Source organism: Talpa occidentalis, unplaced genomic scaffold (genome assembly GCF_014898055.3).
Source record: "Talpa occidentalis isolate TD23 unplaced genomic scaffold, MPIMG_talOcc4v2.1 talOcc4.9, whole genome shotgun sequence".
Classification (NCBI taxonomy): domain Eukaryota; kingdom Metazoa; phylum Chordata; class Mammalia; order Eulipotyphla; family Talpidae; genus Talpa; species Talpa occidentalis.
Window position 1 is genome coordinate 57,863,684 of NW_023605305.1, and position 26,690 is coordinate 57,890,373.

Sequence of the window (26,690 nt, forward strand, 5' to 3'; positions counted from 1 at the left end):
GGTTTTGGAGAGCAGAGCGAGCAAGTTCCTTCTCTGTGTGGGGAAAGAGCACACCATTTTCTCCTTTTTGCTGGTAACAACTTTCTCTTCTCAGAGACAGACTCAGGCATCATGGTAAGGGGAGGATTTTGAACAAACTGCTTGTGTACAACAAAGATAATAAATTAGAAATAAGAAAAATATCAAGAGGAAATGACACCAAAATTTGAAAAATCCTTACATAAGACAATCAATTGGGATGCTGTAAATCACCACAACTCGTTTTATTGTAAATGTGGGCAAGTGCATACTGACACACAGTGCAATGTGCACATACAGCCTCCCACAGACCAGATTTGATGCAAAAAGATGTGAAATACCCAAAGTTCTTTTTCTGAAAAAAAATCCATAGAATGAGCCTGATAGAACAATCCATAGAACAACCCTGATATTTAAGAATTAAACAACCACCTTGCAGGAGAAGGTCAGCCAGAAGCCAAACTGACTTATATCCCATTAGTTCTACAACATCTGGGTTCTGAAAGTTTACTCATAAGGGATGACACAAATTGTTGTCTTATTTCAGAATTTAATTCTTGCTCCCTGAGTAATCCACACAAGGTAGTGAATGGGGGTGGTTTTAAATTAATGTTCATCTAGAAACCCCCCACATTCTGATGAATTTGAAGATAGGACAACCACTCCCCTTGCTCCTGCTTATTTGCTAGGTGGATAGTACCTGCGAGTGCCAATGATCTCATAGTACTTTCAATTGGCTTGCCCTCACATGTGCTGAGCCTCAGTCAGGGAACAGGCGCTATGCAGCTAAGTTAGTAAGATATAACCAGAAATAAACCTTACTCCACTCTTATTGCCACATACACCACTGATGTGCTAGTCAGGTAAGGAAGTGGTGTCACCGGGGGGCTTAAGAGATAGAGAGGAACAGCGTGTCCCAAGCTGGTGAGCCTGCTAGGAGAAGTAATGACAACAGCAAAGACCCAGTAATTATCTACTCGCTACTCACACTTCTCTGGTCTCCAACTCTCACTCCAAACAGGAATAAAGCTTGCTAAGCCATCACCGTTACATTAGCTACCTCCTGGCCCCAGAGGGACAGTTGACTTGCTTAACACAGGAATGCATTTTATGCATGAGTGCCATTTAGACAATGATTTAGAAAAAGAAACATGCTATCCACCCTGATTCAGACTGTGAGAAATGTAAAGTTCACGCTTATGATAAAAAAAATGTCAGTTATCTATAGGGTTATGGAAAAGATTTTTCATTGAGAAATACAGCAGCTGACAGTCACATTTATATAATTCCAAGCTTACAGAAAGCTCAAGAATTGGTAAAATCATAAATTTTTATACAAACTGAACAGGTTGTTCAACTTATGTCTAGATTTGTGCATTAAAAAATGAAGCAACAATAAGACAACAATTCTATTTAAATCTCCTGTAGACGTGCATTCTCAAAAAAGGGGTTACTGGATAGTGGCTGCTTTCTAGACTTATTTTCATAAGATAAAAACAGTGCCTGAAATTCAGTTTCAAGAGAAATAACTCCATCTTTCCTACCCCCTCAAGTTAAAAAAAAAAAACAAAAAAACCAAAACAACTTCCTTCTGGATTTACTTTCATGAACAACTGATCGAAACTGCATCCCGAGGGAGAAAACAGAACTGTGACTCCCACTTTGATCTCTTCCCCATGGAGAAATTCACTCCCTGCCTGGCTTGCAAGATGTTCATTTGATTGACGTTTGCTCTGATGTGCAAACTGCTTTGAACTTCAGACATTTAATTCCCATCAGGCTGCAGTCATTTTTATTCTCCTTCAACAGGATTTACAAGCAGGAGATCAGCAAATGTAGAAGATAAAATAAATTTGCAGAAGCTTTGAATCTTACATCAAAACAGTGTTCAAGTGAGTTCCAATTGGATTTCATTCAGCCTCGATTCACAGTGTAAATCAACTTTTCAGTGGAGTCCCAGTTTAGAAAGAAAAAGATATAAAGGAGAGACACACATACCAGTTGGGTGTTATTTCCTGAATCTCTTTCTTGGTCTTTGTTTAAATTTCCTATCGAAGGTGATTTGCCAGGCAAATCACTTCAGAACCTTGGGTTTTCCTCACTGTTTCCAGCAAAGCCTGTCCAATTTATCATACAGTGCACAAAACCACACACATGGTGTGGGTTCCAAGAGCAGGAGTGAAATGTGGTATTGTTCATGGACACATTTTTAAGGTAATCATTAAAAAAGCAAATCCCTATGGGTATCTCACAGAAGTGAGGCTTAAATTGATTGTTGGGTCCATAAACAAAGTCCCATTTGATGACAATGAATGGGACAGGGAATATTTTGTACTTGTTTGCTTGCTTTTAATCATTGTTCAAATGATGAGACAGGGTGCAAGAGGTTAAAAAAAAAAGTACCATTTCTTCTGGAAGCAAACCCTTGTATCAGATCAGAGGCTGGTGTGGAGCAAAAGCTGTGAGGCTTCTGATGGCATTCACAACACCAGGCAGAGCCTTGCTGCTACTGCTATTGAACCACCAAGTTTCATTTTAAGAAAAGCACAAATTTTTTCCCAGGAAGCAAAGGTGGCAAAACCACTTGACTAAAAACTATAGGAGCCATTAGTCTGGATGCAGAGAAACACCCATGCCTACCAGCTCCCAGGTCCTAGGGATAGCCTGACAGTGTCTGGTTCACTGCAATATGACAGGGAGATATATCACTTCACCTCCAATCAACCAGGTTCCCCTCATTCTTTCTGAGAAGTGTCTGCTCTCCAAATATTTGAGCAACACCAGTTGAAAAGAATTAAACAAGAACCCCCTTATCTTCCACTTAACCACGAATGAGAATAAAGTTAAACAAAGAAAGAGCTAAGATAAAAATCAAACATCTGCACTGGCAAATATTTAAACTCTGTTTGAATGTTGAGGAAAGGGGTAAGAGTAGGAACACTTCAAAAAGGACCTATCACATTTATAAAGTAAATGATACTCAAATCCCCCCAACCAAGTTTACTTATTCAAACACCTAAATTAATGGATAAACTGAAAAGCTGTCAAATAACGTGTAATCATGTTCCGAGAAATGGTTTTTCCTTCCATCTCTGCAGAGATTGGAGTGATAAGTCACATTCTTTTTGTTCTTATCAGTAATAAGGATTAGACCTTCGGGCTTCAGCAACTCAGCCAGTCTGGAAACAAGGGATTTCAAATACCTTTGGAAGGTAAGGTTTTTGGAGCAATAAAGAACCTTCCTCACTATGAAAGTTCAAGTATCATAAAATCAATAATGGTATTTCTTTTTTCATTTCCACACACAACAGTTCATTGAGAGGAGGCCTGCTGTGATCTTGTGTCTTACTTTTAGATTCCAAGTGACAGTATTATCAAGTCACTTTCTCATACAAGTTTGGAGAATTACACAGGTGACATTTAGGGGAACTCGAAGTGGCCATAACCACATCAAAAATGATTTTCCAGATTGGGGCAGGAGTACATGAGGACGATGAGAGAGAGATCTGGAAAAATAGGAGGGAGCAGGCAGATGACAGAGGCGTGGTGGGATTCCTCTGTGCTGTTCCCCAGCCCTTGTCTACCCTGCCACTTGACCGCTTCTAAGGATCTAACATATTTCCCTGTGCTACATTTATCCGTAGGGCTAGCCCAGAGTCTTCCTGTGAAGAATTAGTTAAGTATATGTCCACTGAAAGAACACATGCAGAAAATCTAAGAGACAGGCTTCTCAAAACTAGAGACCAGAGATTGTAAATTGTGTTTTCTCCTCACACATACACTGAGTAGTTAGTAAACAGCAGATACCTCTGAGTGGCATGACACAGAGATCAAAGCACAGAGAAACTCCATCAGGGTCAGCCAGTGACCTTGGAGGTGAGCTGGCTCTACTCTCAGGCACAGACGCATGGGAGAGCGAGTCAACAGTCTGAATCTCCCTGTTCTGTCAAAGGAAATATGAAACACATAATGTGAAACGCTTATGGCTAATGTGTCCTCGAAAGGTATTACTGAGCCAGCAATAAAAACACGATAAAGGTATGAATGTGAGGACATATGTGCACCTCACCCTATCAGACAAGTCCATAGAAAGAGATCACAGACAGTGGTTTTTAAATCTTGGCCTTCTTTGGAAACACTTTGATATCTTTGCACAATAAAATACAAAAAAGCTCAATGGAAGTTTTTGGCCCTCTGCTATGACAGGGTCTATCTATTTCTTAAAGCTGGCCTAGTCTCCTTGCTGGTTTCTTTTAGAGGCAAGATTTTTTTAAAAAGAAAGAAAGAAAAGAAAATCACAGGACTAGCTCTTCCCTAAAATCCATGAAAAGCAGCTGGTGAATTTCAGTATTCAAAGCTGTATGGCAGGTCTTCTGTCCTTCCTTCAGTGAAGGTCACACAAGGAAAATCCAGAAAGCAGGAAGCAGGACTGTCAGCAGGCAGATGCTCAGTGTCTCAGCAGTCATTCTGCAGGTTCAGATCTCTCTCTCTCTCTCTCTCCCCCCCTCCATAAATCACTGCAGAAATATGTTTAAAATTGAGAAAACAAACTCACCAGACTAGGAGGGCCTTCTATTCAGTCACCTTAGAAACTGCAGAGGGTCTTACAATAGCCTTAAGTGAAATGCTAAGAAAGCACACATAGTTCAGCATTTCAATTGGCTGATAAGCCATTCCCATTTTACCACTGGCCACACTATTTTATCATTAAAAGGAAAAATTGATTTGGAAGCAGCAGACCCAGATCCCTGTTCTTGCTCCGCGGAGCCCCGATGCAAAATCTTGAAGCTGCTCCCTTATCTGCAAAATGTAGGACGTGAGGGGGGTGCACACCAACCTCACCAGTGCGTTGAGAAGATCACATGAAGAATGCAAGTAAAATAATGTTTACAAAAGTAAAAGGCTAAGAAAGTATTTTACTAAAGTATAAACATATGTAACTCTTTTACATAAATTAAATAACATAACGAAGTACGCTTTCTGAAATGTAAAGCATTCTGCAAAATCTTGGATGAATTTTGAGCTCAACTCAAGTCTCTCTGGCACCGATATCCACAAAGACTGGAACATTTCACCCGCCTGTAGGTAATAATGATTCTTAAAGGGACTGGAGATAAATATTTAAGATAAGGCAGGGAGATGACTTGAAAGACCAAGTCTTGCCAGTCTTGCCAGAAGAGTACTTTCAGGGCAAAAACACAAAACACTGCATCCTGGGGGGAAAGAACAGGACATGCCATAAAGTGAAACTCAGCTGTCAAGGACCATGCTTGTCACATTATTTGACCTTGTGACTCTGAGAGAACAAAAGAACAGGAGTCATACAGCAAAGTACCTGGCTAAGAGGCACTGTTTTATTTTTCACCAGAACAGATATAATTGTACAATGTATATAGAGTTAAACAGTTTACATCCTTTTTTTCATGTGTACTACTTTACCACAGGGCTGGGAGGAAACCAGGAGTTGTCCATGTGGGCTAGCTGTTATATGTGGAAACTTCATTTTGTACAAAACTCAGATGTGCATATTAAAACTATACATTTCAATGCTGCCCTTTCTCCTGAACTGCTGTGCATATAACATAGCCCTAGGAGTGAAATTTATTGTGAGATAAAGAAACGATGCTATAGTGTAATCTCAATTACTTGGCAAACACCTCCCAAGAATGATCTATGTACAATCCCAAATTAAAATCACCATGTTCATACTGAATTCATCACCTTTAGGATCTTCTTTTGCTCTTATCTGTGTCTTTTAGTTAGTAGATTCCTATCCTCCAAGATGCTCAATGTAAAATTTAGAGCCATTTTAAAAATCTTCCTCCCCACTTAAATCTCAAAAAAAATCTAGGTGGCAGATTCCATCCTTTCTACCACTGCCTATGGCTTACATTTTGTATGAGCTGCCACCACCTTGGATGTCTTCTGCTTTCCTGTAATCCTTTCCTGACACATCACTCCTTTTTTCCTGAATTATTAGGATGGCCCAGCTTGGCATGCAACTGGCCTCTTCACTACAATTTATCCTTCATTTGCCAACTAATTAATTTGTTCAAGTTACAAACCTTACCACAGCCTTTCCTGCCTGTAAAACTTAACAGTTTCTAGAGGGAAACTGGTCAAGCAGACAGAGGCCTCTCAGTCAGCCATAGTGCACCTCTCATTTGCCGTCCCAGCTGTGCCTTTCACCTCACTCTACTCCATGCTTTATGGACGCTTCTGCTTTCTGGTCTGACACATCCTTTCCAGATCTGTCTGCAGAAATTCTACTCTTCAGGGCACCAACTACTATTTCATCAAGCCCCAGTGCTCAGAGGTCTCTGTTGCAACTGATCTCCTCAAAAAGAATATTTGCATTTCTTTTACAACACAGGACATAGTCTGCCATAGGTATTTGGAAATGTCATGCTTTTAAGTTCATATACTATACAATCAACCATTACTCTTATAAGTATTCATGCCCACTATTATTACTGATTAAGTCTAATGGGCAACTGAGATAACTAAGAGAACATTAACTCATGTTTCCTGTCAGCTTATACTGATGGAATAATGCTCAGATGAAAACTACTGTTAGGAGTGAGTGTGAAAGTATTCAAATTTCTGCTTAAAGGGAAAGCAGATCAGTAAGTCTCACATCTTCACCACCAGTACTTCAAAACTAAAGACAAAATCAGGTTTGCAACCACAAACTAACTCCTTTGACAAATATTTACTAAGGACCTATTCAAGCAATGTGTAGAACACAAAGCTGAATCTGTCAGGGTCTCTGAACTCCAGTGTAACTAAGGAGAAAGATGAGAGGGCACACAGAGTGCAAACATGCCTTAGAAGCTGGTGTGAACCACTCAAGAGTGACCAAGGTTCAACCTCAGCCACTGATTCCTCCCCATTCTAACACCCAAGACAGTGAGTGCCAACGGCCAAGTTCATGGAGGTCTTGTCCTTGTCTACATAAATGAAATCAGAGTTGGTGTTCTAGTGGTTACAAGTTGATGGGAAAATGTCCTTATCTGATGTTTTATCATTCCATCCCTTTTCTTAAAATCTTTAAATTCTTTCATTCATGCAACCAATCTTTACTGTCTACAATGTGTCAGATAATGAAGACAGAGAAGTAAGAAGCATAAGTCTCCTCAATAAAATCCCAATTCTTCAGTCTAGGATTTGAGGTTCTCTATGATCTGACACTTGTCCAACTTCTCAGCTGCCTCTTCCCTCAATAGCTTCAAATTCCCAATGTACTCTTTAGTGTTCCTAACCATTTCTAGCCATGGAGTTATCTTCACATTCATTTTTCTTTCTGCCTTCACTTCCCCACGTTAAAACCCCCTTTCTACTTCAGTACCAGCTGAAGTGCTTCTTTTGTAAACCATTTCACACACTTTTTTTTAATAGGAATGCATGAATAAATGATTTAACCTCTGTTGCCCCTGCTGCAAAAGATCATCTCCTCCCCCCCACCCCCATAAGCTTCAAAAAGATGAAAATGAATTTCTCAGTTTAAAATTTACAAGTTTGAGTAGAAAAGTTGCTTATAATGGTGAATGCCTCCAGTTAAAAAAACAAAACACCTAAAAAGGTTGAAATTAGAGAACCTTGAAAGAATATTGTTTAATCTGTAATACAGCGTTTAAACTGCTTATTTTATAGTTGAGGAAATTGAAGACTAAAGTTAAGTACACTTTCTAATTTCACAGAGTAAAGTGTCAGAGCAGAGCCCATCCAGCCTGAGAAATCTATGACTATGATATAATCTGCATCACAACTGACTTAAATGAAAAGGGCGCCCGTCTTAACCATGTAAGACATTTCTTTCCGACAATGGTAGAGTGTGAAGTGATTTTAAAAATAAAATTAACAATTTTTTTGATGCTTGTCTTCTCTTAAAAATGAAAGAAAGCTCATGTTTGAGTTTAATTAATTCAATTAAAAATTTTTAAAAAAAGCTAATAAATCCCTAAAAAATCCTGAAGAGCCTAGTACAGGAAGCTGAACATTATGAGTCAGCAGGTTAATCTTCCAAGTTCATATGCTTAAAGGACTTGAAATGTGAATACAGAAGTCTGCAAAACATCTAAATCACACCATAAAATAAACAACAAATTTGCATGGCAAAAAGTCAAATGCCTACACTCCTTTCCAGGTAGCTTATTAACATGAGCACTAACTTTTTAAAGAAAAGCAGTGAGGCAGAACATAGTACAAAGTTTGTGGCATGATCTGGCATCCTCCAGTCTAAATATAAGTATTAATAAAAATTTAACTTCAGTGTTTGGTTTTGCAGTCCAATTTTCTATGCTTTCTTTTAAAAAGTATGACATCAATGTTATGTGTCTGAGCCATGATTCTGAGAAATTTGATCAACTATTCTGGGTGTTTCTGTGAAGGAATTTTTGAGATGAAATCAACATTTAAATCAGTGGGCTGGTGGGTTGGGCCTCACTTAATGAGCTGAAAGCCCCAATAAAAGATCGACCTTTCCCAGCAAGAAGGAACTGTGCAGGCAGATTGGAACTACAATTCTTCCCTGGGATTCCAGCTTGCTGGGCTACCCTGTGGACTTTGGACTTGCATCTCCACAATCATGTGAGCCAGTTCCTTAAAATAAATCACTCTCTCTCTTCCACATTTCCCATTGGTTCTGTTTCTCTGGATAGTCCTGACTAATGCAAAGGGTTATAACAGCGGTTGTTCATGAGAACTGTAATCAGCAGTCTGTGTTCTTGCATCAGGACCCATGCTAGTTGCTTTGTCTGTAACACAATACCCTGAAGAGGCTGAGTGATACAAGATCTGACTTCTGAAATCATATCCTTCTAGTGGATGCCAGCAGGGGAGGCATTAAATTTGGGTTCTCAGGAAATGAGAGGAGTCCTATCTGCCTTCCCCAGTGACTACATCCATCTCAATGGATGCCCCAACTTAAAGAGTGCCTTGTAAAATAGCAGGGATCCACTTTGACATCAGTTTCAGGAGTTTCTTCATTTGTTGAAATTGCTAAAGCTTTTAAAGTCTCCCCTGATGGGTATAAGAGAATTAGCTACAGAGCTGAAGTCTCCCAACTCCAGGTGGCTGGCTTCAGAGAGCTTGGAAACAGGTTGCTTACTTACTCCAGTGCCATCAGAATCACTCACTCACCTCAGACCTCGCCTGGACATCTTCATGCCAGTTTCCACAGTGATAGCCAATTAACAAAAATGATAACACTGAACCCCACTTGGATGGACACAAAAACAAATAAAAAGTCAAGCCCATTTCCCAGGATTTCTTTCTGAGTTTACCCTCCGCAATGTTTCCTTCTTCTTAAACAGAGACATTAAAAAAAAAAAAAAAAAAAAAAAAGACATCAGGCAGGAATTTCTACAGAAGAAATTGGGGAAAGGAGGAGAGAAATGAATTAAGAGATGTGGAAGATAAAATTATTGACTGGTTTATGTAAAAGCCAAGGGTTAACAGGGCCTGCTGATGAAACAATAGCTTTCAGATACGCACAGTACAACCCCATCTCTGTAGCAAGCCAGGTTCAGGGATGGGTATTGTCAGTGTTGTGCATAAAGGAGCTATAATCTTTAAACTTGACAGAATGAGAATGCATGTTTTAAAGATGGCATCACAGGGAATGTCTATTGATAAAGCATCTTCTTAAGTCAAATTTATTAACATTCTATGGTCTTTTTAGATCAAGAGTTGCAAATTCACATGCTTATGTGGGCCAACAAGGTGATGAAAGTCAGGGCACTGGGTTGGGTAGAATAGCACTGGTGGGCCCTATGGTGACCAGGAGACTGTATGGCCCTTCTTCCAAGGAGAGCTGCTCTTCACAAAAACTGTTGCCAATTGGGCAGATCCTCTAGTTTTAAAAGACAGAAATTTGTATTTTTAAAAAGTATAATCTCCTAAAGTTTAGATGTTGGCAACAGATTTAAAAAGTTAAAAATTTAAGAACCTATCATACCTTCAACAAACATTGATGGATTACCTAATCACCATGCAGAGCCCTGTATAAAAAATGAACTTCCAGAGTTCCTGAATAAGAATTTTAAAAGAATTGACCTATCTGAGAGGGGAGGTATCAAATTCGCGTAAAAACTTAATTTTCGGCTGTTTTTCAGATTCTGTTGTCATCATATAACCCTCAGGGTTTAAACTTCTGCAGAATACTCTTAAAGCGCCTCTCTCTTCAAAACTGGGCATTTAATGTTTTTAAGATATGCATTATGAAGTCTTAAGTGAGGAAAATCAAATATGCATTAAACAGTATAAAAATTATATTCTATGCCTAAAGACAAAGGTGAGAATTAGTCACTGGCTAAAATTACTTATAAAAATATTGTCCTTGTATTACCTCATCTTTAGTCCATCTGGAAAAGAAGCAAGGTCAACAGACCACATACACTTAACATATTAGTGAAAAAGAGCTAGAGAACCATAGGGCCAGTGCTGAATTTTCAAGAATGTTTACAGGACCAAGATATTTAAGAATGGATGAGATCCCTATAATACATATGCACGTGGCCAGATATAAAGCATAGATATAAAGAGTTTGCTTTACAGGACCATGATCTTATAGTTTGGGAGGTCTTTAACAACAATCTTGAATCTATCTTTCAAAAACTTGAGTAATTACCGTATCTATAACCTTCAAAATTTTGGCCACATTCAAGACATTTTCTTTTTTTTTTTAAAGATTTATTTATTTATTTATTTATTTATTTATTTATTCATTCATACAAACAAGGTACAGTCAGAAGCGCAGGAGGGTGAGAGAATTCACCAGAGCCAGAGCGGGGAGCAGAGCAGGCAGAAGGACCGAAGTACACTGCTGAGGGGAGCAGCGGGCGGCAGGAGAGGTCTGCGCGCCATGTGGGACCCTCCTCCAGTGGCCGGGGAGCAGCCGGGGATCAAACCGGCACTGCGTAGGCTGCGGGCAGCTTTGGAACCCAGCGCTCAACCGCTGTGCCACTGGGGAGGCCCAAGACATTTCATTTAAGCTAACTCACTTTTAGATTTAGGTATATTTATTTTAATAAGAAACCTTGTTATTACCATAACAGAAAAAAACTCACAGTATCTTTTAATGTAGAGAATAATATTGGATACACATTATATCTATGGATAATAATGGACTGGAACAAAAGCAGCTAAGGATTTTTAACCTGCTTTACCCTAATAAATTATTCTTAACTCTATTTTAAAATATTCTTTTAAAAGGTGAGTGTCTTATAGTCTTAGAAAGTGTTCTTGTTTAGCCAGTGGCTAGAAAAGTATCATCTCAGACTTCACACCAAAAATTCCTACATACATTTCCTTGAAAAGTGAGTTCAATACAGGGTCTTCTGGTGGCGCAGGCAGTTGAGCACCACACTGTGAAGCTGTCTGCAGTTTTTGCAGTGTGCCTGGCCGGCAGGCGAGAATCCCAGACAGCAAAGCAGACCTCTCCTGTCTTGCCTGTTGCTCCCCTCAGCAATGTATTTCTTCAGTCTGCCCATTCTTGTCCCTGCACTGTCTCTGGTGAATCCTTTCACCCTCCCGTGCATCTGGCCTGTACCCCGGTTCTTGTATTAAAATAAAAAGTGAGTTGAATTCAAAGCTGAGAAGACTAGTCAAAGAGTAAGGTAGTTGTCACCTCACACCACGCACAAAAACCAACTCAAAATGGATTAAAGAACTAGACATAAGACCTGAAACCATAAAATATATAGAAGGAAATACAGGCGAAACACTACATGACATACACCTCAGCGAAATCTTTAAAGACACATCACCCAAAACAGTGATAGTGAAGGAAAAGATAAACAGCTGGGACTACATTAAAATTAAAGAGCTTCTATACAGCAAAAGAGACAGTAACCAAACAAAGAGACACCCCACTGACTGGGAGAAAATTTTTGCACACAACACTAATGAAAAGGAACTGATCACAAAAATCTACAAAGAGCTGATGAGACTCAACAAAAACAAGGTAAATAACCCAGTCAAAAATGGGCAGAAGATGGCCTCCACTGGTGGCGCAGTGGTTGAGCGCTGGGCTGCGAAGCTGCCCGCAGCCTCTGCAGCACCGGTTCCAACCCCAGCCACCAGCGAGGGTCCCACATGGCATGATACCTCTCCTGCCATGCCTGCTGCTCCCCTCAGCAGTGTATTTCGTCAGTCTGCCTGATCTGGTCCCTGCTCTGTCTCTGGTGAATTCTCTCACCCTCCCGTGCTTCTGACTGTACCCAAGTGCCTGAATAAATAAATCTTAAAAAAAAAAAAAAAAAAAAAAAAAAAGGGCAGTAGAGCTAAAAAGAAACTTCTCCAAAGAGGAAATGCAAATGGCCAACAGGCATATGAAAAAAAGTTCAGCATCACTTGTAATCAGGGAAATGCAAATCAAAACTACAATGAGATACCATCTTACACCAGTGAGAATGGCACATATTAAAGAAACTAGCAACAACAAATGTTGGAGAGGATGTGGAGAAAAAGGAACTCTCCTGCACTGCTGGTAGGAGTGCAAACTGGTCCAATCACTATGGAGAGCTGTGTGGAGGTTCCTCAATGTGCTAAAAATGGAGCTTCCATATAATCCAGTGATTCCACTCTAGGTATTTACCCAAAGGATACAAAAACATTAATTCAAAAGGACACCTGCACCCCTATGTTTATTGCAGCACTATTTACAATAGCTAAGCTATGGAAACAACCCAAATGCCCAAAAACAGATGACTGGATCAAGAAGATATGGTACTCGGTCCTCCCAGGTGGTGCAGCGGTTGAGCGCTGGGTTGCGAAGCTGCCCACCACCTTCGCCGCGCCGGTTCAATCCCCTGCTGCTCCCCGGCCACTGGCGGAGGGTCCCACATGGCGCGCAGACCTCTCCTGCCGCCCGCTGCTCCCCTCAGCAGTGTACTTCGGTCCTTCTGCCTGCTCTGCTCCCCGCTCTGGCTCTGGTGAATTCTCTCACCCTCCCGCGCTTCTGACTGTACCCAGTGCATGTATAAATAAACAAACAAACAAGCAAATAAATAAATAAAAATAAATGCCTCTTAAAAAAAAAAAAAGAAGATATGGTACATATACACAATGGAATATTACTCAGCAATCAAAAAAGATAGACTCATGCCATTTGCAGCAACATGGATGGAGCTAGAAGGGATTATGCTCAGCGAAATAAGCCAGAAAGAAAAATATACCAGATGGTCTCACTCACAGCAGGAATTTAGAAAACCTAAATAAGGGACCAGGAAAAAAAGACTAATTATAATAAAGTAAAAATCAAAACCAGTAAGCAACTATAAACCAGAGACATACCACAGGAGGGAGAGGAGGGAGCAGGATCAAAACGAGGGTGGTGGGAATTTTACGGGGACTATAACCAAGATGAAAACACATACATTATACAAAAATGAAAAATGATGTAAAAAAATATATATAAAGAGTAAGGTAGCTGTCACTTACTACTTCCTGCTGCAAACAGGTGCAGTTGGGTAATTGTGTAATATGCCACAAGAAAGAACCTGTTTTTTGCTCATCTTTACATCTCTCATTACTCAGCTTTATAGTCTGAACTGCCCGGGTTTTACAAGATTCACCCCAAATGATAGTTCTCAGCACTGTCAATTATTCCTAGTGAGGAGAGAAGATTGCATGCCAACTCCACAGAGTCTCCATTCAACATTCAATGTCTAGTCCAAGCTCTGAAGAAGGAACAGCCTCTCATACTCATTTGCTTACCAGCATGTATCCATCTAGTAGCACCATTAAGATCTCCTGAATGTTAAACCAAACTAAATGAGGAATTCTTGAAGGGCAGAATGTATACCTTACGTTTTATGGTAGTCACCAAAACATAGGCCTCTTGGTTTTGCCAAGTATGGGAATAGCCTGAATCTCAGAGCTCAACCCTTATCTCAGCAGAATTAAAATGGAAATTACTGTCTTAAGCCCAAACATTTTCATTTTAGTTCTTCCAAACCTAACTGTGTGCCTGTGTGCAAATGTGGATGGTGTTTTCACAATCAGCAAATACTCTAATCAGCACCACTGCATCTTATCTTACTTCTGTGGATATGATACAATTTCCTGCACTAATCCCCTATTGTTAGAGATTTAGGGTATTTAAACGTCTCTATTCTAAATGGTACAACAATGACTTTCCTGTTATTTTCTTGTGATATTTCTCCAAATGACCAGATGGAGTAAGAGACATAATTTATACAATCTTTTTGTGATGCCAACCATAGGGTATATTTCTGTTCTTGGAGGAACCTCAGCACCTCTCTGCTGTTGTCACAGTTTGCCATATTAATTAAGTTCAGTATTGACTTCCATCCTTAAAGCTACTTGAAAACAGACATCCATTTACTCACTCCCATATTCAAATCAATTCAGTTTCCAACAATAGTGATAAACAGAAGGGCTAGATGCTAGGGTAAAAATGGATGGGGTGTATTACCTGCCCAGAACAGCAGGGGAAGTAGACTCACCACCAACACCAAGAGATATATTGAGTTCTACATTGTAATAGAGGCATGTGAAAAGTATTATGGGAGCAAATACAATGGAACAATGAATTCTTCTAGGGGATAGGGAAATAAGGAGAGAAAAATAAGAAGTAACAGGAAGCTATGGAGAGAGGTAAATTGCTGAGTGTCTTCTTGAAGCATTATTAGAAATTTATCAGGTAGGCATGTAATAGGACAAACATTAGGGTAGATTGATCAGTAATCACCAGTCATCCAAGGTTTTGCATTTATCCAGAGTAGTATTGATGCACTACTGATATTTTGAACAAGACAATTCTTTGTTTTGAGGCGCTATTCCATGTATTACAAAATGTGGAGTAACAACCATGTCTCTACTCATTATATGTCTTTAGCAACTGTCCTTACCTTCTGATTGTGAAAACCCAAAATATTTCCAAACATTTCCAAATGTCCTTTGTACACTTTAGATGAAATTTAGTCAAGAAATAGGATGGGCTTCTTTTGGCCATGGGCAGGGTAAGTGAGAGAGAAAGGCTCACTTTAATGTCACAGACTGAGAAGTAAAAAGACTTGAGGCTGCCATGCTACCTATGCAGCCCACCATGAAATGATAAGAAGTAAAAATTGCTTGTGGAAGCAAAACAGCATTTAACCACCAAAAACAAAACAAAATAAAACTATGCTGCCTCTATCTCCTTGCATAATCTCAGGAGTATTTACTGTACATAAGAAGGAGTAAAGCATACTATTTGTGGTAACTTTTACACCCATAATTTTTAAAGTATGTTAACACATTTTACTTATTCTAAATAATCCTAGAAAATTGGTATAATAAAGATTATTCACTGAGAGAAAAGTGCACATAAAAACAGACATTAAGTAACTTGATAAGGTCAGGGAGTTTGAAGTTCTCTGTGGGGGAGGGTGTGGGATGGGGGGGTGCGGTCAAGACAGAGGAGGGAAGAGCACAAGGGACTATGGTGATTGTTCAATGGTGAGGTCATGATGGGAGATTTATGGGGATTACACCTGAAGGGAGAAATCAAATGTTGTACAAAAATGAGCAATGATGTATGAAAATCAGAAATAATTAAACAAAATACATTAAAAAAGTGAAGTTCTCTGTATGCCCAGGTATTTTTCTCCTACAATTTCCAGCATCACATGGCTCTGTATCACTAGCCAATAAATTAAAAATCCTTGACCATACAGCTACTAATTCTGCTTCAATAGTATCTGAAATGGTATTTTCCTAAATAGTTTCAAAGGCAGTAACTACACTAAAGAAGTGGAGAGTTTTGCTAATTTTATAAAAGATAAAAAATTCCCTTAAATTAAGTAAATTACCAGAATCAGTGAGACTTATGGTATTCATACCTTATTGGTTGCACATGACAAAAGTCAATTTTCTAGACTTAGTCAACTCTGTATTCAAACATTTGGTACTTCTGAATCTGAACCCTGGTATGACAAAAAAGTGAGCAGGGATGGTCCAGGAATTTCTTACATATAGAATAATATGATCATGCATCTTTAAATATCACATGTTAAAAAAGACTGCCAACAAGTATTAGAGAGGGTGCAGAGAAAAAGGAACCTATTACATTATTGATGGTTGTCTAAACTGGTGCAACCATTATGGAAAGCAATTTGGATTTACCTTAAAGAAACTACAAATGGACATATCATATGATCCAGCAAGCCCACTCTCGGGTATATATCCAAAGAAAATTAAATCATCAGCACAAAAACCCATATATCCACCATGTTCATAGCAGCATTACTGACAACAGTTAGGACATGGAAGCAGCCTAAGTGTCCAGTGACAGGTGACTGACTAGTCAAGAAGATGTGATATATTCACAATATGGAGCACTACACAGTCATAAGAAAGAATGAAATGCAACCATTTTCAACAAAATGAGAAAGTTTGAAAAGAGAACTATATTTTATTAAAGCGATTCAGAATGATTAAAAAAGAATACTGGCTGTTTACACAGCAGACAATTAGATAATGCAAAACACTTTTTTAAAAAGGGGGGGTCTCCCTGGTGGTGCAAGGGTTTAAGTCTCAGTACAATGAAGCTATAGGCAGCCACTGCTGCATGAGTTCGATCTCCCACTGGCCAGTGAGCTAACACACAAGGCACAGCAGACCTCTCCTGTCTTGCCCACTGCTCCTCTCAGCAGTGCATTTCAGTCAATCTGCCTGTTTTGCTCCCCACTTTGTCTCTGGTGAATCCTCTCACCAGCCCTCCCCGCACCTCTAGCCAACACCCCAGTTCTTGTATGCATAAATAAATAAAATAAATGTAAAAAACAAACAAAACAAAACAGTGGACATCAATATACACCACAAGGAGTCTGAGGTTAAGGAGGAGGGGAGAGAGAAAAGGACAAGAGACTATATGTGGATGGTGGTAGTGAAAAAAAGAAATACCACTTATATCTGTGAAGGTAAAGGGCTCATTTAAAAAAGAAATAATATACTTTATAATAAACAAAGAGATACACTGATTACCAATGGAAAGAATTTCAATTCCTGGTTTAAACAATAACAAAAAAATGTTAAGACTTACTCCATCATAGAAGGTGGGATTGTGCAGCAGTCTTGTATTGCAGTTAGGGGAGAGGTCAAGTGGGCCGTGTAGGAAGCTTCTACCACTTGCTTGTTCCGGTTGACCACATCCAAGTAACGGTTGAACTTCTCTCGGATTTTTTTGGCTAGCTGTAGGACAGCAGTGCACAAAATAAATCAAAAGCTCAAGACAATAACCCACACTATATTTTTCAGTAAGTTAATTAATTTGTGGCACATTGAACTTCAGGTAAAACAAACAACACACATCAAGTCTTACTCCACTATAAGATTTGAAGTAAAAATTACAGAATGCCTAGATGTTGTGAAAGGATACTCAAACACTAAATTAATCTTCTGTCTTATAAGATAACAATGCATTACACGTTCAAATGGAACAATATTGATCCGTAAAATACCTCACTGGAGAAAGGAGAAAAGCATATTGATATTATTGTCAGCAAGACCATCGGCATTTGTTGTCACAAAGCAATAGCTGTGATAGGAAGAAAAAAAACCCCACCAACCCAAGGTTCTGGATTTTCAGGGGGAAATTCAGGAGGGGAAATGACATTCAGTATCTCCTGCTGCACAACTCCAGGGGGCACCATTCCATTTTCCATATGAATGGCAATTCCCTGGAACTATAGCTATATAAAACAAAATACATAGTTAGAAATATACTCATGTTTGGGTCTGTTACATGTTTCAGATGAATAAATGTCTCTCTTAACTGCTGTGAGCAGAACACTTCATCATAATTTACTTTCATGTGGGAATAACAAGAGCAAATTGATAAGCATACTGCTTTTTCCTCCATTGTTCCCATCAAATATCACCGCTTAATTACAGATCTCCAAGGAAAACAGTGCTGTTTTTCTTCCCCTTAAACAAAATGTTACCCAAATGAAATGACTGATAGAATTATAGCTAATTGGTTTTGTAGAACTATTCATTACTAGCACACTGGAGGAGAACTAATCATCTCCTTTGGGTTATGCATCTCATACAATCCAATAGCTTACAGGCTGAGAACATGAAGCCAAAACAGAATGTCTTCATTTGTTATTTTCAAGACAATTTTAAAATTTGATTTTGTTCCAGTGATATTCAGAAACATCAGAGCTTGAATTTAATAACTCAGATTCTCAGCTAAATATTTCACAAACTATAAACTTTAGAGCAATTTCTGGACATAACAAGAGCATGAATGTAATGTTTCATTTAATGATAATGGCTTATCTAAATTCATTTTAGCATTCCTGTTAATTTAAAAAATTAACAAGTCCACCTGCAATTAATAATAAAAACCAGGTTTTTCTCATTGAGGTCACTGCAATAAAATGTAAAAAGCTTAATTCCCCATTTCAATTTCTACCATGGGTGACTTTGCACTCCAGGGCACATTGGACAAAGTTTGGAAACCATTTTGGCACAACTTGGTACAGAGTACTACTGACATCTAGCAGATGGAGACCATCATGCTGTTGAACACCTTAAGGGAGTGGGAAAAAAAATCCAACAAACTTCATTATTTATAAATTTCTCTTTTGTTTTTTGTGTGAAAGATGTCATCATATATGCTGATTGTTTTTTATTTTTTTTAAGTTACATTTTATTTTTTTAAGATTTATTTATTTATTTATACAAGCACTGGGTACAGTCAGAAGAAGCGCAGGAGGGTGAGAGGATTCACCAGAGCCAGAGCGGGGAACAGAACAGGCAGACTGATGAAATACACTTCTGAGGGGAGCAGCGGGCAGCAGGAGAGGTCTGGGTGCCATGTGGCCGGGGTCTCGACGGTGGCCGGGGATCGAACAGGCACTGCAGAGGCTGCGGGCAGCTTCACAGCCCAGCGCTCAACTGCTGCACCACCAGGGGAAGCCCCTGATTATGTTTTTTAAATGTAGCTTCAATATAGGACTATTCACTCATCATCAGTAGATGATCTATAATTTTTAAACAGCATTTTGCGCTAAATAGACCAATGCTTGTCCCCTTAGTCTCCTAAATTTGATGAGTGGTTGAAGATGAGAGACAAACAGGTACCCTTAAAAAAACTAATGTTTTGTTTTCCTGATGGCCTGCTTGCCTTGCAGGTCCCCCCCCCCCCGTCCCCACCCCGTAATACACATATTACATTTTAATTTTACTATTTAATATCTGGTAATTTTGCTAGACCATATGCTCTGTAAGACCAGCTGCTATGTCTGTTTCTGTTCATCTCTGTATCTTCAGCACCTAGAACACTGCCTAGCATTGTACGCAGACCAAAAAAATTTAAATAATATTTGAAAGTATAAAAGTAAAGTAAAAGTAAAGATAAATTCATTCTGAAACTCATTAATCTTATCTTTTGGTCTAAGGATCAACAATTTCTTTAAAATCATGGAATACTTTCTAAAATATACAATATTTTTCTGGAAACTATCAAACAAGTTCTGCCTTCCTAGGGTCTAAGATAAGATAAGTATCACTAATTTTCCACAAACAAGTATCAAGAGTTAGTCCTTCACTGCCCTTGGGAACAAATGTTCTCCAACAGGATGAAGATAAAGTATAGGACAAGGGATTGAATTTCCAAATAGTATTCACAAATCCACTTCTAAAAATGAGATGAAATTTGCAATCATTTCTGCCTTTCACATGTGTAAAAATGCACAAGTATACAATGTACAACATTGTAAGTCCTACAGTTTTATTGAAATGCAGTTATTTGCTTGTATGTTGTTTCCTGTGGTTTCTTTCATTATATGATGGCAAAATTAAATGGTAATAGAGACTGTATTGGCTGCTTTGCTGTATTAGAATTCAAGTTCCTAATATGTCTCAAGACAGAGCCATAATCCTAGCAGTTTTATAAAAACTATGCTGAATTCTTTTACACTCCTTATTTTGAGATGGGGTCCATGTTCCTGCTTGCATAGCTGGGCTTACAATGGTCTCTACCAACAGAGAATAGGAAAGGTAACTCAACTCCCAAGGCTGTGCAGTTTCTAGATTTTGCTTGTCTCTCTTGGAATGCTCTCAGCCATCATGCTGTAAGAAGCCCAAGACACAGGAAGTGGCTATAGTTAAGTGCTTGGTTGGCAGCTCCAGCTGAGCAAGTCTTCAAGTTATCCCAGCACAGGCTCCAGATATGAGTTAAGAAGCCTCTAGTTAATTCCAGGCCCTAGTTCTCCCCCACCCCCCACCCCAACCATATAGCCCCAGGCATAGTGGAGCAGAGATAAGCTCTTCTTGCTGTGCCTGGAGTGAATTCCTGACTCACAACATCTATCAGGATAAAGAAATAGTTGTTTATGCCACTCAGTTTGGGGTGGTTTGTTATGCAGCAACTAGTAACTAGAACACCCAGGGTAGGATCCCATCCTAAAATAAACATATCGAGGCTTAACAAAGCCTCTCAAGTCCAGGTCCAGATACTGCATCTAAATCACCAAACTCTCACGATTATAGCCTGTGGGTGAAAAACCTGCTGCCAAGAGATTTTAGTGTTCTTCAGAAAATTTAATAGCTACTGTGCAGTAGTTCTTACCATTATATTAGGCACAAAGACCCTACAGTCTAGATGCTGTCATTTTATATCAATGAGGTTAAGTGATTAGCCACAATCCACAAAATAAGTGAGAACCACTCACTTATTCATATCCAGGGCAGTTTTGTTTATAGCCTGCATATTCACCTGCTCTAAGCTAGGGTGCTTCAGACAAACCAAATCTTAAAGAAGCTGCAGTGGTGGCATGAAGCAACAGACACGACCTCTCACACAGGTTGAATAGTGGAACTCCTGGTAACATCATTGACCAAGACACAAAGAGCCCCTTGGCACTGCGCTAGTCTTAGAATTAAGTATAACTTGGCTGGGGTGACTGATTTTGATGGGGGGAGGGGCGATATCTACCTTTAGTCTCCTGGGTAGGGTAGGGTGGGCCTCAAAGGGCCTCTTCATCTGTGGAGGCGGTAACTTGTATGCAAAGCCCAGACACACACGACAATTGACAAAGGGGCTCAAATGCAAGTTCCTTCTATGTAGAGTCACAGCTCTTAATCAGAAACTCTGTCAGAAACACCACAATCTTTCATGCTGTGATATCTTACCTTGCCTTGTTAGGGAAAAAAATTGCTGACATTTGTTAAGCGCAAACTATGTGTGGGCCACTATTTTGAGCGCCTCACAAGCATCTATCAATTAAAAAAGCATATATCAATTCAACCCTTCAATCCATGAGAGGGCACACACATTCATTTCCCAAAAGTGAAGTGGACGCTTAAATAACCTGCTCAAGGTCACAAAGCCAGCAAGTAGTGGAGCTGGGATCCAAACCCAGTGGTAGCCTGACTTCAGAGTATAAGCTTCTCTCTGGGATACACAGGCCAAGAAGCTGCCTGCTCTCCCCCCCTCGACCCTCCCCCCCAATTCCTTTTAGAACCATTTTTAACAAGTGCTTTGAAACTCTTGGCTGAATACCATAATCCAGACAGTCTCATTACTTGATAATAATAAGATTTGTAAAAATTAGTATGATTTCATTTAGAATGTTTCATAATTCTTACGAAAATCAACTTCAAATATGTTTAGAATTGCTGACTCCTACCCACTGATACAAAAAAGGGATAGAGCCAAATTTGAGATAATGCATTCTCCAGCATCAATCTCTACTTATGATCACCTGCCTACTGGATGGGCTAAGTTACAATAAAAGAACTTAAATTATTCTAACTACTCCAAGAGGGTTGCTAGTTTGTCAGAACCATAGAAAGAGAACAGAATGGATGTACAATGACTCCTTTTCTTCTGGAAGTGAATTTCAGAGTTCAGTCTTTCGCTCTGAATTTTCATCTGAATTAATTTATCTGTCCTCGTAAGATAGTATGACAAAATCCTACTGCCCATTTTACAAGTGAAAAAACTGAGGCAGACAGAGTTTCAGGATCTCTTGACTCCCAGGGGATGCTCTGGCCTCCCTTGACCCTGCTGCTTGAGATGACCTTCCTGGGCCCTTCTGACAAGGAATGTGATAGAGACTCTCTTTGGAAACCTCAACTCATGCTCCGCTGCGGGATATTTTTTTTCTTTCTGACTCAAAAGCAATCTCTTTTAGCATGCCAACCAAATCCAGGTTGCTCAGCAAGCATAACAGAATCTATTATAGCAAAGATAGCCCACAGAGAGATTAAATCTAAATGTATCCGTTCAACTGAAGAGGACTGGCTACCAACGTGGAACCTTCCAAGAGGCCAGACAGTTCTGGGTCTATATCCTGCCATGATCCCTGCAGACAGGAGAAAACAAAGGACATTCTCAACAAAAAGCTACAGGTGGACCCACAATCCTCCTCAGTGTAATTAAAAACATTTTTCTTTCCACAGTTCAGCTTTCATCTTTTATCCTTCTTTATCCTTTCCCCTTCATCCCCTAAGGGGTTCCTGAATGCTGATGAGACAAGGGGCTAAAACCATCTTGTCATCTTTTGGGTCAATTCTTTGGCTAGCCAACATCCAGCCATGGGTCAAATGATCAGTAGGTAGTGCACTGGTCCCCATGGGAACGGATTCTAATTTGTCATCATCTCCAGTGACAACGTTTCATCACAACATCAATGAATTTCTTTCTTGCTGAATTTCACTTCCCTTAATTTTCCCATAGACATTTCTGTCATTTGCATATTTCCCCAGAGCTCTTTTTTTAAAAAAGCTCTTTTTACCTTAGCTTTATACTTCTGAAAATTGGGGGGAGGGGTGGGCACACAGAAAAAGATAGTAGAAAACAAAAATGCAGAAGCATAGTACACATTTTATTTATGTCTGTCTCCTAAAAGGAAGGGCCAGCAGAGTGGTGAACATTAGGGAAAGCTTTATTTAAAATACAAAACAATGAAGCTGACAGGCACACACAGGAAAGGTACCCTAGGGGTCTGAAGATTCATAGCAAAATTCCTGTTGAATGCAGAAGAGTTTAACATTTGACATTCAAAAACCTTTGTGGTGTGATAAGAATTTAATAGTTATCTCTCCTTCAATTCCAGCCTTATTACTCAAGAATAAATCTTTCATTTTCTAATCCAGTTGGAGGACTTGGTTATTTAAATGTAACAAGAAAATCATTTTAAGTATAGGCAAGCACAATTATTTAATCTGTGAACATCATTTCATTGCCAAGTTCATTCAGTAGAGAACACTGTTTCATGCTGCACACTGTACACAGCATGTAAGCAATCTTCTAAGTCTTCATTACTTTTATTGGTAATAGTTGTAATATCCCAGACAGACATACAACTCTCCCATTAACTGGCTGGGAAGTTGGACAAGTTCCTGTAGCTTTGGTTTTCTCAGAGTAAAATATCCCCTTTCAAGAGCTTGTTTTGATGTAGGAAACATGAATATATAAAATCCAGAAGTATAAGAAATCATTCTTATTGTAAGACCCCCGTGCATGCAGCAGTGAAAGAGAAATAATGGGGGGTCTAAATTTTCCTATAATAGAGCTGCAAGTAAAGGCAAGTAAAGGGAGTGGAACTACCTGAATATCAACCATCTTACTTTTTTTTTTTTTTTAAGATTTGTTTATTTATTTATTTATACAAGCACTGGGTACAGTCAGAAGAGCGGGAGGGTGAGAGAATTCACCAGAGCCAGAGCAGACAGCAGAACAGGCAGACTGACTAAGTACACTGCTGAGGGGAGCAGCGGGTGGCAGGAGAGATCTGCGCGCCATGTGGGACCCTCCTGTGGTGGAGAGGTCTGCGTGCCATGTGGGACCCTCCTGTGGTGGCCAGGGAGCAGCCCGGGATCGAACCGGCGCTGCAGAGGCTGTGGGCAGCTTCGCAACCCAGCGCTCAACCGCTGCGCCACCGGGGAGGCCCCCATCTTACTTTCTTAACTGATCCTCATGCTTAGTCATACACAGGAAAGCTGGCACAGGGTCGAGGGAAAACAGCATTTTTTTTTCTTAGATTAACAGCAAAATGGTACAAAGGGCTTAAGCTTGGAGTCAAATAAATTTGAGTTAAACCCAGCTCTGCCACTTACTAAGCTAAAGGCAACCAGGCAAATTATTTCTCTACGTCAAAACTGGGAATAACAGCTGTTTCACAATGTTGCTCGAGAACTAAGAAGGAGGAGGTATGTAAAATGTCAAATGTTTTGTCAGTGCAAAAAAAAGCGGTGATGGTTATGTTTTGCTATTGTTACTGCGATTTACTACTGTAGTTGTTCTTGCTTGGAGGATTTCTGTACTTACTCGGGTACCCTGAAGAGAGGTCCCAAGAACAGATTCTCAGCAGCTGGAGCAGGGTCAGGATAGACGTGCTGACACTGGGTCTGACCTTGCTGGGGCTGTCAGTGCCTCTTCTACAGCATGGTGTTGTTTAGGTTCCACAACTACAGCCCCATCAGCTTGAAATTCTTCTGGGATCCCCTCTAATCTTAAGGATCTAATGATTTTACTCTCGAGTCACATTTTCCCATTTTCAAAGCATTTTTATGCAACTTGTTTCATGTAGTCCTTTCAACAACCTTGAGAGGCAGGTAGAGTAGGTATTCTCTGTCCCATTTTTACAGTCAGGGAATCAAGGCCCAGGGGTGAATTCAAGCTCATGCTGAGTAAGTACAGAAAGCAAAGGGACCATTTCTTCTAATCCACGGGTCCATTCTCTTTCTGCTACAATCTCCCACATGCTGCAGAAAAATATGAGCCCACCCATATCAATTATTGGTAAATTCTACTCATTCTTCTGCTCCCAGCCCAGGTTTTGCCTCTTTGACACCTTCTTAAGACCCCATTTTTTTTCAAAATGTCTGAGGACTCATGATCTGTGCCACCCACATTCCTTCCTATTGTTATTTCCTTATTAAGTGCCCCATTTTCCCCAACTAGTAAGTTAGTGTTTATTGACTACTTACTATGAGGCTGGGCACTTTGAAAGTACAACTTTATATGATGTCTTTTAATTCCCAAAACAACTCTTGGTAACTGCTATATGCTATTTTTTCTAGAGATGGTTCTAATTGGTTAACATGCCCAAGATCACTAAAGCTAATAAATGGAATAAATAACTCAAATCCATGCCCTTGAACCACTACAGTATGAAATTTTACTTAATATTGCACCTAGCATCTAGCAGAAGCTTAAAACTATTCAATACTATATCATTTGCCCTTCTACAACAGATCAGTATTGACCATATAGGAAAATTCTATTTGCAGATCTAGAAAAGGGCAGCTAATCTTTGAATATTGCTCATATCTGCTTCAAGGTAATCAGAAACTCTGGTTCTGAATCCCTGTCTCCTCTAGTTCCCTATCTCGACCTGCCTCCTTGTAACATCAACTGCTCTGAAGTCTGTTGGGGGTGGAGGTGGAGAAAGAGTACTGTTCAGACACTGCCAGTGGTTGTGATGTGGCTGCTCATCCACTACTCTTCAGGCTTGTGAAATCACTCAGTAGAGTGGAGCCTGGGTATGGCAGGCAATGAGCCTGGACAACATAGATGAAGACCTAGGGGTGGGACAGGACCAGTTTGAATTTCCAATGGCCTGCGGAGGCTTCAGAGTTCTCTGACCAATGTGTGGGAATAACACAGCAATGGAGAAACGGGTCAGCTGCTGACAGATGAAATGCAGGTGGACCAGGAAGATTTATGTGCAAGGCTGTCTGGACTCCAGGGTCACATACCCTGATCCTGTGAGAGGTGGGGCCCTGTGACTGAGCTGGGGAGGAGTGCAATGGAAAAAACAGAAGGCAAGTGCTAACATGCCAGAGCCAGAGGAGGCTGAGCTCTGGGAAACAGCTTCTTTCTTTAATCAAAATGCAGGTTTGCTTTAAAGGTTTTAATGGGGTTGCTTTGGGCAGCAGTTTGTATTAGGTGTTCCAGAAGAGTCATGGAAATACACACCCAAGCCTCCCAAAAGCCAAGGTTATCAACTCAAGAGCTGAATGGGTTTTTGCCCTGTTTTTCATCCCACTCTACCCTTACCTAATAAAAGAAATGATGGGAATGGCAGGTTCTCCTCACTTCACTCAGTAATAGCAACCCCTCAGCTGAGGTGCCTTTAAACCCCAAATAAGCAAGTGCTCAGGCCTTGAAAGTTTATAGGCTGTTCCTTGCAAGAAAAAAGTTCAACCTAGTCTTGACCTTAACAAAGCATCAAGAAGCTGAGGACTGGAGGGGGTATATGTGCAGGAGCCACAGCACACAGAATCTTTAACCTTTCATGTTATAACTGTTGAGACAAGTTTGTGTAAAATATTAAGCAAGGAAGAAAGGGGAAGAAAATATCCTGGGTTCATGAACTTGGCAATTCTCTAATGGCCTATGAAGAAATATTCAATTGTGGAAAAGGAAACTTGTTCCTTTACTCTTACCTTGTAAAATTCTTATTTAGAGTACAAATATCTGAGCATAAACATCAAGTGCAACTTAGAAGCATTCCAAGGAGGTCACTAGAGGAACTGGGGATCAGTTAGGAGGGGTCTGGGAACCTGTGATTTCACTCAAGCCCGGTCTATTTTCCCCACACCCAATGCAAACAGTATCTCATCTTGAACCAAACTTACAACCTGGGCCAGAATCTGGTATGCAGGGACTCAGGAAATGTTTTCTGTATAAATGAAGGATGAAA

General features: G+C 39.8%; 1 protein-coding gene across 1 annotated transcript in view; it reads right to left on the reverse strand.

Annotated features, from left to right (window-relative positions):
- CACHD1 (cache domain containing 1) overlaps nt 1–26,690 on the reverse strand; it is a 205,320-nt gene that overhangs the window by 78,868 nt on the left and 99,762 nt on the right. Inside the window, exon 3 of the mRNA XM_037500618.2 lies at nt 17,069–17,217. Within this exon, the coding sequence (XP_037356515.2) occupies nt 17,069–17,217 (149 nt within the window). The remainder of the gene's footprint in view (nt 1–17,068; nt 17,218–26,690) is intronic.